This window comes from Petaurus breviceps, unplaced genomic scaffold (assembly GCF_028583685.1).
Source record: "Petaurus breviceps papuanus isolate PSGF00001 unplaced genomic scaffold, PetGlider_PUasm1.0 91041, whole genome shotgun sequence".
Taxonomy (NCBI): domain Eukaryota; kingdom Metazoa; phylum Chordata; class Mammalia; order Diprotodontia; family Petauridae; genus Petaurus; species Petaurus breviceps.
In genome coordinates, this window is record NW_027187400.1 from 17,157,529 (window position 1) to 17,174,261 (window position 16,733).

Consider the following 16,733-nt stretch of genomic DNA (forward strand, 5'->3'; position numbering starts at 1 on the left):
ACAAGAGATACTGAAGGGGTGAAATGGACAAGAGAGGCTGGGAAGGTAAAATGGACAAAAGATACTGAAGAGGTGAAATGGACAAGAGAGGCTTCTGAGGTGAAATGGACAAGAGATGCTGGAGATGTGAAATGAACAAGAGACACTGAGGAAGTGAAATAGACAAGAGATGCTCCAGAGGTGAAGTGGATGGGAGGTTGCAGAAGGGAAATTGACGGGCCTTAGCAACAGCTTTATGGGGGGAGGGAGGCTGAGAGAGAGGGAGGAGTTCAATATGCCTCCTAGGTTGGTGTTGTCCTCAACAGTAATAGGGAAGATAGGAAGTGCGGAAAGTTTAGGGGGAAAGAAAATCTGTTTTGGATGTGCTGATCATGGATCATGGAATATTATTTCACGGTAAGAAATGAATACGAAGATATTTAGAGAAACTTGGGAAGACTTGTAAGAATGGGATACAAAATAAAATAAGCAGAACTTGAGGAACTTTTATATGACACCCACAAGAATGTAAAAGGTAACAACTAGGAAGGCTTCAGAAGTCTGATCAAGATGAGGAGGGGAGATGTGCTTCCAAGCTCTCAGCAGACGGAGATGACCAATACAAGTGCAGAACAAGCCATACACTGTCAGACAGGGTCAGTGTGTTGACTTTATTGTACTTCTTTGTCCAACAGAAGGTTCTAGTGATAGTCTCAGGAGAAAAATTGGGAAGTGATAGTGGGTTTGTTTGTTTTTTTCAAAGATCATCAATAAAGCATCAACCAAAAAGGGGTGGACAGGGGAAACCAGGAAAGAAAGAACAGGGTCTCAAGAGGAGAGACCATCTGAAAAGCTTTAGAGCTCCTCAAAGTCTTCTTTGGTTTTGTTAATTAACACTCATTAACCTCCTCCACCCCACAGGGTTCTGACTCTGAGCCTTTGGGCTGCCAATTAAGACTGAGATTAGCTGGACTGCATTGTTTGGGGTTTTGTTCAGTCCTAAGCTCTCTCTTTGTTGCTATGACAAGACTTGGGAGCTTGGCCCAGGTCCATGCCCTCCAGGCCCTTGGGCAGGGAAGAAGGAAGGCCTTGGTGGGAGGGGGAACCAGGCAAGCTGGAATCATCCCAAATGAATCAGGGGTCATAAGGCCACTTCCTTGACCCATCTCCCATCCAAGACTGCTTGACCAAGTTTCTGGGACTCCTTTTAGACACCATCGGGTAAAGGAGACATAGGGGGAAGGGAGATAGTTTTGCTGCCTCATGCTAAGTCTAGAGAGGGTCAAACTGGGAGACTGGTCCCTTTAAGAAGAAGACACTGCAGGTTCAAGCCATGTGGCATTTAGCCACTGAAACACAAATATTTCTCCAAACCAAGTCCCATTTGTTCCTTTGGGGTAATTAATCACTTCCCGTGAGGTCACCCACATGACACCCCATTAACTCTCTCCATGAGCCTGGGAGGCTGGCAAAGTCAGGTGACTGGCAAGTGGTGTCCCCCTTGTGAACCTGACCAGTCAGCAGCAGCAGTTAGCCCCCAGGGCTGGTGAGAAACATCTGCCAAGCCTGGGGGATGCCAAGGTCCCTGCCTCTAAGACACACCTCCCCAGGCAGTGAGAGGGAGACCTTCTGGTGAGATGAACAAGCCCAGCTGCTGCCTCTGGCCAGAATATCCTCCTCAACCAACATGACAAAAGGACATTCCCAGCTCTGCTACCTACTAATTGTATCACCTTGGATAAGTCACTTTACACTTCTGGATCTCAGTTTCCTCCTTTGTAAAATAAAAGGGCTAGACCAGATGATTCCTTCCATGGAAGGTCATTCCATGCTCTCTCTACTACCCAGATCACTGTTCATTGCCCTCCCTACTAGGAAGTTCTTCCTTGAGTCTAACCTCAATTTCTCTAGCTTAGAAATAGGAAACAGCTGTCTTGGCCTTTTTGATGATGATTTTTATCATCCCAAGACGCCCCAGCCAGGGTTGTAAAAGGAGTTAACCACCAGGACCCAGACATTCATAGGATCACAAGAGTTTTAACTTGAAGGTCGTTACCTAGTTCAACTATCTACTTTTACAGGTGAGGAAAAAGAGGCTTCAACAAGAAACTTCTCAGAGATCACTGATGGGCTTGGAAACCTGTGCCTTTGGCTCAGATCCCAGCTGTCCTTCCACTAAGAACTCTGAATCTTCTTCCTGCCAAACCAGCCAACAACAGAGCCAGATCCAGCCAAGAGCAGCCATGCCCTCTTTTTCCATTGCTTATCTACCTTGACCAATCTACCAACCAAGACTGCTTGACCAAGTTGCTGGGGCTCCTTACAGACATCATGGGGTAAAGGAGACATGATAGTTTTGCTGCCTCCTGTCTGAATTCTACTTCTGCAGGGTGCTTCAAAGCACTTAGAGATCCCAAAAGAACCTGTCCTTCTAGGGCAGCATCCCTCATCAGTGTCTTCCCCTTTCCTCTTAGAGGCACTGGAGAGGAGGCACAGGGGCATCAGATGCAGGATCCTACTAAGAGAAGCAACATGGTGTGACAGAGGGGAAAGAGTGATGGACCTGGAGTCAGAAAGATTCCTGTCTTAGACACTAGCTGTGTGACCCTAGGCAAGTCACTTACATGTCTCATGCCCCATCTTCTTTATCTGTATAATGGAGACAATAATAACACCTCCTTTACAGGGGGAGTTGGGAAGCTCCAATGGGATCATGTCTGTTGAGTGATATGCAAGCATTTCCAAGGGCCACATCAATGTAAACTTCAATAATTGTTCCAGAGGTTTTGGTTCAATCTCATATCCTGTGGGTATTCCTGGTGCAGAGGATAGATGCTTTCTAGAAGGGAAGGGGGCATAGCTGAGGGTACCTTGAGGCTTCCAAAGGTCCCCAGCCTTTGGCATAGAAATGGCTAACAATGAGAGTACTGATCCCCATTGCTCTGAGGCTCTAAAGATGACAAAGCACTTTTCTTAGGCAACTGAGGCAATTTCACAGATGGGATCATTGAGGCCCTGAGAGATGAAGTGACATAGAGGGGGTCAGTGCCAAGGGTGGGGCTCCAGCCCAGGCCTCCCTGGCCTCAACTGCGGGGTGCTTGCCACCACACCAGTCACAAGAGGCCACTACCTTTAGGATGCTGGAACCTCTGTGGAAGCAGGAAAAGGGACTCTTCTTCTACCTCAACTATTAGCCATCCCTACCCCAGTACGGATGCCAGTTGGCTTGTGACTGAACTTTACCAGTGATACTTTTTCCCTTTGTTCCCCCCCTACCTCGGAGCTGGATTGGGGTCACAGAACTAGAAGGTGCCTTAGAAGTCACCTATTCCAGCCCCTTGACCTTATAGATGAGGAAACTGAGGCACAGAGAGGTCATGTGCTTGACCCAAGGTCAGATGGGTAATAAGATGCGGAGCTGGGATGTGAGCTCCAAATCCAGCCCTCCCTCCACTCTTGTCAATGGGGCTTGGAGCTCTCCTAGACTTGGGGCTTTCCTTGTACAGATGAGGAAACTGATGACTTGCCAGAGCTTACAAGGGTACTAAGTGGCAGAACCCAGGTCCTCTGCCTCCAAGCCCAGCACCAAAGGGGAAGACAGCTAATAAGGCAGAGGCAATGACAGGCTCATCCCATCTCAAAATTAAAGGGATTGTCAACTTTTGACCCACCACATCCAGTATGCCCTCTGTGGCATCTAGCAAGGGCCCCCTAACCCTAGGAAATAAGAGCTAAATGTTTACAAAATACTGTCCTCACAACAATCCGATGTGGTAGATAGCGTATTATTCTTCCCATTTCACAGATGAGGACACCAAGGCTCAGCACAGTGGAGGTGTTTGGTTTCACAGGTTGTAAGTCTGCCTTGCACTCAAATCCTCTCACTCCAGATCTGCATCTAAATTTATGGAGGAACTTAGAAAAGGCTCCTACCAGGTGGTCTTGGACTAGCTACTGGGGTGGAGGCAAGGGGGGAGTGTCATGAGAGTCCCTGGAAAAGCTAGATTGTGACTTGGTTACAAGTGCTCCTTCCTCACCTCCAGAACTCAAAGCCTCTGCATGAGGGAGGGCAGACCCAGGTAATGTTCTCCAGAACCAGACAGGGCTAGATTCCTTTCTCAGGTCAAGTTTCCTCACTATGGACCCACCTGATTCTACAAAGTAACAATCTCTCTACCACCAGGACCACCAACCATCCCTGAGGTTCTGGTGTGGCAAAGAACCAGAGAGTCCTAGATAATCAGAACTGGAAGGGTGCTCCAAATTTCAGAGATGGAAATGACCCTTAGAACATAGAATGTCAGAGCTGGGAGGTACCTTAGAACACAAGATGTCAGAGCTGGGAGAGACCTTAGAACACAGAGTATCAAAGCTGGGAGGGTCTTTAGAACAGAGAATGTCAAAGTTATTTTGGAATAGGCTAGAAACCATCTAGTCCAATCTTCTCACTTTACAAAGAAGGAAACTTTGTCCCAAAGAAGAGAAATAACTTTCACAAATTGAGCACAGCTGGTCAGTGGCAGAACTAAAATTAGATACCTAAATCTCCTGTCTCCAGATTCAAGGCAGAGCCCAAACCAGAGAGACCAAGAAAGCTCAGGTTTATCCAAGTTCTGAGAGAAGAAAGAGCTCTGATGGCTTCTTCTCCCCACATCATCCTCCCTTTCCCGTGAATTCCCAATCACTTCATCTTCTTATCTCATAACAAGCTTCTTGTCCCAAGCTCCTGGAAGCCTGGACGTTGGTGAGAGAGCCAGGCAGGGCCCCTCCCTCCCAAGCTCCCAGTTCCTGGCCCACAGTCCAATCGATGAGGCTCCTAGTCTTGGACTCCCCTCACCCCCACCCCAAGCCATGCTCTTCACCTTATTTTCCCGAGGCACGATTCCCCATCTGAAATGACTAGCAGAGTTACCCTCTCCCTGACACTGCTGCCAACTCCACCTTTTATCCTGTCAAAACATCTCTTGTCTTTGGCAGCGATCCGGTAATGTTTCCAGTGGGACAGGTTCTCCTGACTGGCGGCAAACTGCAGGGTGCTTCCCAAGGCCCCCCAAATCCTGAAAGGTGGAAAGCCCATGAGATGAAAAGAGACAGGCTGGGAAACTCCAGGCTCTTACCCATAGATGTCAACTGATGTGTCAGTGCCCACCACACAGACAGCGTGGGTGGGTTTCTGCAGGGACAGCCGGATTGCTCTCTGCTGGGCCATGCTGACGAGCCTCAGCGCAGAAGGGAGTGGGTGCCTCCCCCCTCCAGAGCCAGCCCACAGTCCTCCAGGCTCCGGCAGGTGAGGCACTGAACACAGAAGGGATGTGAGATCAGGAACCAAGATTGATGGTTACCCTTCCCCGCCTTCCTTTTAATTTCAACCTGTGACCTGATTAGCTACAGCCCTTGTCCCCACCTCCTGGCCCCATGCCCAGGACTCCACTATCAGGCCCTAAAATGCTGTCAATCTCCTAGTTGGGATACAATCAGGTAGAGAATCGGGGGGCCCATGGGTTAGGAGGGCCCAGTGTAGGCAGAAGGATGGGTGCACAGATCTTTGGGACTTCCTACAGGTATGAGGAAAGGTTTCATACCTGGGAAGGATCTCAGAGTTCATCTTGTCCAACCTCTTCTTTTTACAGATAGAGAGAATGAGGCAGGGAGGGGGGAGGATCAATGGCTGGCGTATCCTCACATGCCTAATAGGGAGATTTGAACTCAGCTTTGTTGGAGCCACAGGTGTGAGAGACACTGTGGCAGTCACAAGATGCAGGAGGGGGTGCACGTGACCTCTGAGGGGCAGAAGAATGGAGATGTGGAGGCCGACTCTGCCGGGCCGAAAGGGCTGACATGGCATTGAGCGCAGGGCCGTGGGAGCCGACTTTGCCAGGTTGGGAAAGGCCGACGTGGCATTGAACGTGCCTTATCAACACGGACTCCTCTTAACACATACTCCTTTGCCCTGCACTCGGGAGAGTGCACGATTGGCTCCCACATGGCATGTGACAGTAAGAAGAATGATAAGGATATTAGGGAAAAAGCAAGGGGAGGCTCCCCCTCTTTCTCTTTCTCTCTGTCCTGCTCTCTCTGTCCCACGGTTCCACTCTGCTGTATTTTGATGGCCACACTGTTAAGATGTAACTGAATAAAGAGCAGCCTCTCTTGGCAACCTCCGTGTCCTTGGGTGTTCTGTGGGGGTGAGTTCTTCTTGGAGACAAGAAGCCGGAGACGTCCAAAGACCGGGTATAAGGTAAGACAAGGCCGGAGCTGGGAAGAGCCCAGCAGCTGGTGCCCGACCAGGGACTTATATAAGGACCTATATAAGGACCTGTATAAAGGGACCTATATAGGGACTGATATAAGGGCCTTGTTCGGAAGACCCCCACAGCCTTACTTAAGCTTAGAAGCCTTAAGTAGGAAGCCGGAGGGAATAAAAGACAACATGGGTCAGGCGTTGCACCTCCCAGTTGTCAAGCCCACTGACACGGAAGTTTATGCGAGGCAGATTTATAACCTAGTAAAGAACAAGGGGATAAAAGTGAAACAAAAGGATTGCCAAAGATTTGTAGAAATTATCTGGAGAACATCCCCTTGGGTAGAATATACCGGCCTAGATTTACAGAGATGGGTTGTGATTGGGAAGCAGTTAGCATCCTATGATAAGGACAATCCAGGGCAGATTAGGGACTTAGATTTCATGATTTACAGTCTGGTAAAATCGTCCATTTATGGACCCATCCCCCTGATCAATGTACCCCAAGCATCTCAGATGGGGGAGTCTCTCCTAGGAGAAAATACTAGTTCTAGTGAAGAGGAGGCAGAAGATTTGGTACGTGATAGTATCACTGAGAAGAGGGCTTAAAAAAGCTAAAAAAGAGGGACTGAAGGCAGTGCCAGAAGTTTACCCACCACTAGATACTTTCTCACAGTACAGAAAGGAAGAAGAGACAAAACAGGTCGAGCCGACCAAACAGGAGAGAAAAATACAGCCTCCTGATAAGGGTGAGAAAGTACAACCCCCTGATAAAGAAGAGAACAAATTTGTAAACAAGTGGAGGCGCTCACAACAGCCTTAGAGAACTTACAATGTGAGCTGCGTCCTCCCCCAGTGCCCAGTCCTCCGCCTTACACCATATAGTGGAGGAGCAATTACAGGTTGAACATATAGAACCTTCATTCAGCCCGTATAATTCCCCTGTGTTTGTTATAAAGAAAAGGAGAGGCCAGTGGCGAATGCTCACTGATTTGAGAAAGATCAATGACCTTTTACAACCTATGGGAGCACTTCAACCTGGATTACCTTTACCTAATATGGTTCCAGGATATAGAGTAATGATTATAGACATAAAAGATTGTTTTTATTCTATTCCTCTACATCAAGAGGATAGAGAAAAATTTGCCTTTACTGTTCCTTCAATTAATTTGCAGTCACCTGCCAGGAGGTATCAGTGGAAGGTATTACCACAAGGCATGGCAAACAGCCCCACCGTATGCCAGTGATTTGTAGACCAGATTCTGCAACCTATAAGGTTGGGACATCCAGAAGTTGTCATTATACATTACATGGATGACATATTATTGGCTACAGAAAAACAGGAAAAGCTACAAACAGTTTTAAAGGAAGTATTACATGCTTTATCTGAACAAGGGCTAATAGTAGCCCCAGAAAAAATACAGTCAGAGCCTCCTTTTAAATATTTGGGATATGTTATAGCTGATGTTGTGGTGAGGAAAGAGGCCCCAGAGATACAGCCCCAAAAATATAAGACCCTCAATGATTTCCAACGCTTAGTGGGGAGCATACAGTGGGTTAGAACCACTGTGCCAATTCCTCCATCCGTGATGGCACCTTTATATGATTTGTTAAAAGGAGATTCCAACCTAAAGTCCTCTAGGAATTGGACTCCTGAGGCTTTAACAGCTTCGTCTCAGATCCAGAAAGCCTTTGGGGCTTCCACAGTTAGATTGAGGGCAGGGGAAGAAGTGTATGTTACTTGCCTACAAGATGAACCTCTGTTTGGAGCAATCTTTCAGAGTCATGGAATTATTGAATGGATATATCCTAAACATAGTGGAAAAACTTTAGTTCCTAAATTAGAACTTATAAAGGAATTTGTCACAGGGGCGATACAAAGAGTTATCATGGTCACTGGACGCCCACCAAAAATATGGATCAAAGGCTTAGTAGAGTCTATCGAGGCAGGGAAGGCTGATGAAGTTTTAGATTTATTGCCATACTGTCTTCAAAGTTCTCCAAAGTTACCTATTTTAGCCCAGGTGTTTCAGCAGTTTGAAGTAACTATGCCACATTATATTATTAGCAAGATTCCAGTGGATGGCCCTAATGTCTTTACAGATGCCACTAAGCAAGGGAAGGCCAGCATTTATTGCCCACAATTGAGAATACAGTTAGTGTTGGATACACCTTTTGATTCCACTCAAAAAAATGAACTATGGGCTATCATAAAAGTTCTAGAGAAATTTCATCCTCCTTTTAATGTAGTAACAGATAGTCTGTATGCCTGTAATGCTATCAAAATGCTACTCGATACTTTTATTAATCAGACAGCATCTAAAATAGGGAAGCTGCTCCTGTTGGCGCAAGAACACCTATTTCAGCTGAAGGCACCTATATACATCATGCACATCCGTTCACATACGGCTGGAGAAGGACCAATATTTGAAGGGAACAAGGTAGCAGATGCTTTACTAGGATCAATATGGATAGGGACTCTTTCTCCCGAGGAAAGAGCTATAGCAGCACATAATAGATTCCACCTGTCTGCACGGTCATTAAGACACCTTTATGGTATATCCCGCCACCAAGCTGCTGATATTGTGAAACGCTGTTTAGCTTGAATACCATTCAGACCACCTCCCTCTCACTCCTCTTTTAATCCTAAAGGAGAAAGACCTAATGAAATCTGGCAAATGGATATTACTCATTGGAAGCAGCAATTAATACATGTAACTGTTGATACACATTCTGGATTCCTTATGGCTTCCATACAGCCTGGAGAAGCAGTTAGGCATTTAATTGCACATATGTTTTATTGCTTTAGTGTGGCTGGAGTTCCACATACTTTGCAAACAAATGGTCCCTCCTATACGGCCAAAAGTTTTGCAAAATTTTGTGATGAATTTCAAATTCGCCACATTTGTGGTATTCCATATAATCCCACAGGGCAGGCTGTAGTTGAGAGGGCAAATAGAACACTGAAAACAATCCTTCTTAAACAAGAAAAGGGAGAGAAGGATGATGTTGGGGTGAAACCCCGGAGAAAAGTGACACAAACAGCATTACATATGGCAGTGCATACCTATAATTATTTAAAATTGGGGAATGATGACTTAACACCTGCCTTAAAATTTTGACATCTTATGCCCAAATGAGGTACACTGAGAGCAGGGATGCATATAAAGGAAGACAAAGAAAAGGGGAACCGAGTGGTGTGGAAAGATATGAAAGGCCAATGGCATGGCCTGGGGAGGGTTTTAACGTGGGGGCCAGGATATGCTTATGTCATTCCAGATGGAGAACCTGAGACAGGAGGATCTTGGGTGCCAGAAAGAACAATCCACAGGTACCAATCCCCAGGACAAGGTGTGCCAGAAAGAGAAACACAAGAAACGCCAGAGAAGGAAGAGGGGACCGAGAGCCAGAAAGCCGAGATGGTGGAAGTGGAAAAATCCACGAGGTAATTGTGGAGTCATCTTGATGGCCATGCAGGCGATGGTCCTCTGTGCAGTATTGCATGTGACAACAGTGAATGCAGAAAGAAACTAGATGCAGTTAACACCCCCAGAGGACCAGGCTGCTGACATGCAGGGACAATGGACCTGGGCTCTCATAAAACATCCACCCACAGTACACCTTGTGGGGTGGGGAGAGCCGACTCCCACATTTGAACTGAGGGGGAACATATCTCGCCTAGTAGGGTCGATGGTCCCTGAAACAAAACGAAACACCATAACGATTTCCAACCTCAACTTCACATTTTTAACACCTTCTTACCCCATTTGTTTTGCGGAAACAAGTGTTCCAGGATGTATTGAACTCAAACCACATAACATGTCCATGGGACGACGACGGGCTCAAGATTCTACTCACCCGTCCAGCCTGAACATTACTATGTTGGCAATTCCACATAAACAGCAAGGGTTTCCTAATGGTAACTTATCTATCGATCTCTCTGGCTGCAAAGCTGGAGAAATGGACACATGGTCACACATAGTGGCCTGTAGTACAGGACATTAGATTCGGGGGCAGGTGGGAAACATCGCAGACATAGAGTTAATCTTTTGGGACAGTCCAGGAAACAAGGCGTGGCAGCAATTGGCAGCACCTGTCCCTTGCATTAAAGCAGGGAGATGTCATCACGACCTCTGGAAAGTCTGGGCCACCATGAATAAAACTCAGGCATGGGTGACGGTCTGCCAATGTACCACCTCAGACACAAATTGTACTGACAATACATATGAAGTGTGGTATCACATCTTTGCAGATGGGATGAACTATACCCATTCTCACAATGCGACTTGTGACATATTTTTATATAACTTCTTGGGGGAAGTTTGGGCCCCGCAAGGTTATGCCTTTTTAGATTGTTCCAGCATTAAGACTACTGAACTTCAAAGCATTCCACCTCAATATAAGGTGGAAGTGCATGAGTGTGACTTGAAACAATTGATAAATCAGTACAGCCCAAAGAGAGGTGCACTAATGTTAGTTAAGCAACCCAGGTATGTCATTATACCAGCAAAGGCCGCAATGCCCTGGGCAGCATCCCCAGGAGAAGCGGCCTGGAAGACTTTAACAGATATGATAAGGAAGGAAAAGCGAGAGGCATTGGGCCTTGTGTTTGATGTTGTAAATCTAGCTATTTCCGCCTTTCAAGAATTTCAAATACAACAGCTATATGACCAAGTGGGATATATAGCTTCACAATTGAAAACCTTTATGGACAAAGAAACAAAAGCATGGGATTTGCAGGCTAGAATAGATAAGGGTATTCAAGGGGAAATATCAGCCTTGAAGGAAGCTATTCTAGCAGTGGGTAATGAAATGGCTCTAGAGGAGGTTTTGCAAGCAATACCCTGTCATTGGAAATATAAACCCACAATATGTGTTACTCCTCTACCTTTAAACCTTACTGGGTCTAAATTTCCTGCATTATGGGAAAGCACAGAGAAACATTTACAGGGCGCCTTTCTGGCAGCCAATGGATCTGAAGAAATAGAACAATTGACATTCTTAGCCAGAGAAATTCAACAAGTGGCTCATAATTTTACCATACCATCAGGTGGGCCTCAAGATTTAGTAGACTGGATACGTGGTCATTTCACCACTTCATGGCTTATGGGGCTAGGAGCCTCCTTGTTGCAAATGTTACTTCTAGTTATCTTTGGTTGTATTGCACTTCGCTGTGCTTTTTCTATTTTATATGCAAGTTTGCGACATGCTGTCGCTATGGCTATTCCCCTTGGTGGTCACCCGCAAAACAAGAAAAGGGAGATGATGGAGACACAGGTGTGAGAGACACTGTGGCAGTCACAAGATGCAGGAGGGGGTGCACGTGACCTCTGAGGGGCAGAAGCATGGAGATGTGGAGGCCGACTCTGCCGGGCTGAAAGGGATGACATGGCATTGAGCGCAGGGCCGTGGGAGCCGACTTTGCCAGGTTGGGAAAGGCCGACGTGGCATTGAACGTGCCTTATCAACACGGACTCCTCTTAACACATACTCCTTTGCCCTGCACTCGGGAGAGTGCACGATTGGCTCCCACATGGCATGTGACAGTAAGAAGAATGATAAGGATATTAGGGAAAAAGCAAGGGGAGGCTCCCCCTCTTTCTCTTTCTCTCTGTCCTGCTCTCTCTGTCCCACGGTTCCACTCTGCTGTGCTTTGATGGCCACACTGTTAAGATGTAACTGAATAAAGAGCAGCCTCTCTTGGCAACCTCCGTGTCCTTGGGTGTTCTGTGGGGGTGAGTTCTTCTTGGAGACAAGAAGCCGGAGACGTCCAAAGACCGGGTATAAGGTAAGACAAGGCCGGAGCTGGGAAGAGCCCAGCACAGCTTCTCTGTGAGACCTCCACGACTTAACCAGCTTCTGCTTGGACTATTCCACACACCCCTCCCCACACATACAAGCAGGCTGGCCCTCCAGTTTAGAGCTGCGGGATGGGCATGCCTGGGGCCATCAGATCAGCAATCTTGATGCTTCCTTTGTGAATGCTGGGGATGAGGGCCTAGGATCTTCCTTCATCAGTCCCTGTGAAGGACCACAGAGGACTCTGACAAAAGTAGTGGGGAAAATGAGATGAGGAAATTACAGTGGGAACCCAATTCTTGGTTATTCCCTGGTCCCCCAATCAGCCAACTATTAAGCGTTTTCTATACATGGGGCACTGCACTAGGGAACAAAGAGAAAAAGCTTGCTCCTTACCATCAGTGGGCTTACCTTCCAATGGGGGGAAATATGCAAATAACCTCATACAAACGGGACACAGAGAATAGATGGAAGGCAAACTCAAAGCTCTGTGTGTATTGATGGGGGACATGGCTGCAAGGACCAGAAAAGGTCTGCAGATGGTGGGACTTGATCTGAGTCTTTAAGGAAGCCCAGAGGCAGGAGCAGATTCATACTGCAAACATTCCGGACCTGCTCTTTAAAGGCTCAGCTTGGTTTGCCCACAGAGAGCTTCCAATCTGAGGGGAGAGAAGACGGACTTTGCCCTTGGGGAACATCCTCTCTGAGGAGGCACCATAGTCACTGCCCTCTAAGATCTCCTCCAGGGGTGACCACATGTGGCCTTCCAGATCCTCAAGGGTGGCCTTCTGACTGAGTCCAAGTTTTGCAGAACAAATCATGCAGGGGATTTGTTGTGTGAAGTTTGGATTCAGACGAAGGACCACCCTTGAGGACCTAGAAAACTGTGTATAGCCTTGAGGCCACAGGTTCCCCACCCCTGTGATCTGAGATGATGGGAATACCAGAGTCCCTACATTCAGGGAAGCTCCAGTCTAATAATAGCAACTGCTGTGTAAATAATGATAAAAACAGCAGCGATCAGCATTTATATAGTGCTTTAAACTTTGCAAAACACTTTACAAACATGATCTCATTCAATCCTCCCACTAGCCCTGGAAGGGAGATGTTACTTTATGGTCCTTCCTTTCCAGATGAGGAAATTGAGGTAGACAGAGGTAAAGTGACTTGAGCTAGTAACTATCTGAAGCCAGATTTGAAGTCACATCTCCCTGACTCCAGATCCAACATTGCGACACCCAGCTGTATGTGGTTTTGAGGTTTGCTGATTGTGTTGTCCTCAGTTTCCGCATCTGTAGAATGGGGATGGTATTGGAACCACCCTCTCAGAGTTGCTTTGAGGATAAAGGGAGAGAGTAGGTAGAAAGCTCTTAGCAAATCTTAAAGTGGCTTGATTCCTGGTTTTATCATCCTAACAACAACCCTGGGAGGTGAGTACTATGCGTGCTCTGCCCACTTTGCAAATAATGAAACACGTTTATAGGGGTTAAGGGACTTGTCCATGGATATCCAGCACGTCAAACCCGGGCTTCTCTTGACTCCAGGCCCAGTGTTCTTTCCAGGTCTGATGCCTTCTAATGGTGGAAGAACGCTGAGAACTCGAAGTTCTTGTTTCAGGGAGTCCTTACTCTGAGTGGGGAGTCAGAATTCTACCCTTGGGAACCGCTAGTGGGGGTGAGGGGAGAGGAATAAAGGAGAAAAAGAGAAGGGACACCCACTAAAAAGGTGTTAATAGCACTTGCTTTGAAGACAGAAGGCCAAGGAGGCCTCCCCAGCCCTCACATGCCACACCAGAAAAGAAGTGGCGTCCAAAGCATGCCTGGCATTGGTTTCTTGCTTAGAGTCTGGAGCTGTGATGGATTAGTCTTTGATAGCAGAGGGAGGCTGGCCCAGGAGGCTGAGAGGACTGTAGGAGACTTCACATGTAGCCCACCTGGCATTGTAGAAGCGGCAGGTCAAACAGATGGGCCAATGACCTGAACCAGCCGGAGCTGAGAGGCAGTCTGGGCTGGGGTAAAGCACGCAGGACTGTGGGACAAGAGACCCTGGTCTAGTCTCCAGTCCTGGCAATAATTTGCTCAATAGTCTTTGAGCAAATTGCTTTCTAATTTGATTAAGATCAAAGACTGTCTTTTGACTTTTTTTGTATCCCCAGCATTTATCACAGTACCTGGCACAGAGAAGGTAATAAATTTTTATTGACCTACTGACTTCCTCTAAGCCTGCATTCTCTCTCATATAAAATGGCAGGAGGAAGGGAAAGGAAAGATCTCTGAGCTCTAAGGTCCCTCTGACATTTAATGTTCTAAAGCCTTATTCAGCTCTGAGATTCTATCTTTTAAGGTTCTTTTTAGATCAATGCCCTCCTGTTCTGACATCCTGTGTTCTAAGGGCCCTCCCAGCTCTGACAGCCTGTGTTCTTAGGGCCCTCCCAACTCTGACATCCTGTGTTCTAAAGGCCCTCCCAGCTCTGACATCCTGTGTTCTAAGGACCCTCCCAGTTCTGACATTCTATGTTCTAAGGTCCCTCTCACTCTGACATTCTGTGTTCTAAAGCCCTTCTCAGCTTTGGAAATTCTGTGTTCTAAAGTCAGTCCCAGCTCTGACATTTGTGTTTTAAGGTTCCTCCCATCTCTAACATTTTGTGTTCTAAAGTTAGTCCCTAGTGTCACATTCTATGTTCTCGGGTCTCTTGCAGCTCCAATATTAAAAGGAGCTTTAATAATAGGAGCTCTCTATATTAATAAAATCTCAGGTCTAGCCTGGGGGGGGAAGTCCCTTCTAGTTCTGGCATTTTCTGTTCTAATGTTCTGTGCTCTGAGTCCCCTTCCAGTTCTAACAACCCAAGATTCTGTGAATTAGACATCGGACACTGAATATGGTTATTCCAGTAGTGGTAGACCCTGGTTTTCTACAGCTCCAGTCTCCTAAGAGATAGAATAGCTCCCATTCCCATCAATACCCACACTCATCCTGAGCTCATCAGCCCCTCCACCTTACCCTGAATGGGATCTCATAGCTGCCAGGGACCAGCAGCAGAGGACAGGTCTATTCTTGGTAGAAGAGAGACTGTTCAGGCTCTTATAGAGGCTCCCAATAGCCCAGTACCGGCAGCATCCAGGTCAGCCTCCTGCTCAATACAGGGTCTGAGAAGGAGTGAAGAGTGAATCTCTTCCAACTCAGTTCTCCCCCAACCTCCTCAGAAACCCAAACCTTCCATCCTTTTCCCCTCATCACCACCCTTCCCCAACCCCTAGCATCCCAGGGAGGCAGGAGCACGAGTGGGGAAGGGGCTAATGAGGAGAGCAAACAGAGGGCCTTTGACTCAGCCTGAGTGAGGGAGAAAGATTCATTGCAATGATTGCCCAGCCTGCCCCAGGTCAGCTGTGGCCCTAATGACAGGAAGCCACATGTGCCAGTGACTCATTACTGAAAAAGAAACTAAGCTCAGACCCCACTGGCCTGTGTCAGTAATTACCCAGGGGAGAAGAAGGCAAAGGGACAGGGCTGACAAAGGGAATGATGTGTGGAGGGGAGAGAAACAGAGCGCCCAAGGCTCACATCAGAGCTCTCTCTGCCCTGGGCTATCTGGTTCTCTCTTTGACCAAGGTCTCCCACTGCATCCTGCACCATCTCCATTTGTCCTGATCTATCTCTGGCCACTGGACCCAGGTGGCTCCGGAGGAGAGAGTGACGCTGGTAACTTTGCACAGCCCTGCCTCACTCAAATCTAATTCACTTGCAAGTCATGACATCATCTTCCTGATTCTGTGGTCCTCTTCAAGAATAAAGGACAAACATTTGGTTCTCTACTTACTTTTTAGGGAGCCCCTTAGCCTCTCCTCTATAAGATTCCAGATGGTACAGTGGAAAGAATCCTTGATTGGAGTCAACTTAAGCAAGTAACTGCCAGTCTGGGACTCAGTTTCTTCCTCTTTAAAATGGGGGGGGTGTTGGGGTGGCTAAGTGGCGCAGTGAATAGAGCACTGGCCCTGGAGTCAGGAAGACCTGAGTTCAAATCCGACCTCAGACACTTAACACAAAAACTAGCCCTGTGACCTTGGGCAAGTCACTTAACCCCAATTGCCCTCCAAAATGCAAAAAATTATAATAATCATAAAATAAAATGGGAGGGGGGATTAGAGTGGGTGTTGAACTAGAGGTTTTCTAGGCTATTCTAGCTGGAGCCTTGGACTTAGAGTAAGGAAGTCCTGGGTTGGAATCTCTCTCAGATACTTCCTAGTTATGTGACTTTGGACAAGTTCATAGAATCATAAATGGAGAATTGGAAGGGACCTAGAGGTCCCTTATTTTACGGAAGAGAAAACAGACGCAAAAAATGTAAGGGACTCAACTGAGGTCACACAGCTAGTATCTGAGGTGAGATCTGAACCCACATCTTTTAACTCCTCTTCTCTCCCTGTTGTATCACTCATACCATGTAACATCAGTTCAATCACTTCACAAAGGGGACAGGACTTGATCTGGTCAAAGGGAAGAATGGCTATATCCAAGTCTTTCACAATATTGTGGGAAATATCCTACCCTTCAGATGAACATTAGAAACTGGGGACTGGGGGAAAGAATGGAAGAAAATCTACTCCTGAAGCCTCTCCTGAATCCCACTCACAAATAATGGTAACCTCCTCAGATTTTCCTACATCACTTTGCATTGTCTGGGTCAATCAATCAGTGAGTGGATAGGCATTTATTA

General features: G+C 46.9%; 1 protein-coding gene across 1 annotated transcript in view; it reads right to left on the reverse strand.

Moving 5' to 3' along the window:
• LOC138154306 (protein-arginine deiminase type-1-like) overlaps positions 1 to 6,134 on the reverse strand; it is a 53,705-nt gene extending 47,571 nt beyond the window's left edge. The window contains exon 1 of the mRNA XM_069078935.1: positions 5,097 to 6,134. Within this exon, the coding sequence (XP_068935036.1) occupies positions 5,097 to 5,188 (92 nt within the window). The 5' untranslated portion in view covers positions 5,189 to 6,134. The remainder of the gene's footprint in view (positions 1 to 5,096) is intronic.
• Between the last annotated feature and the right edge of the window lie 10,599 nt (positions 6,135 to 16,733).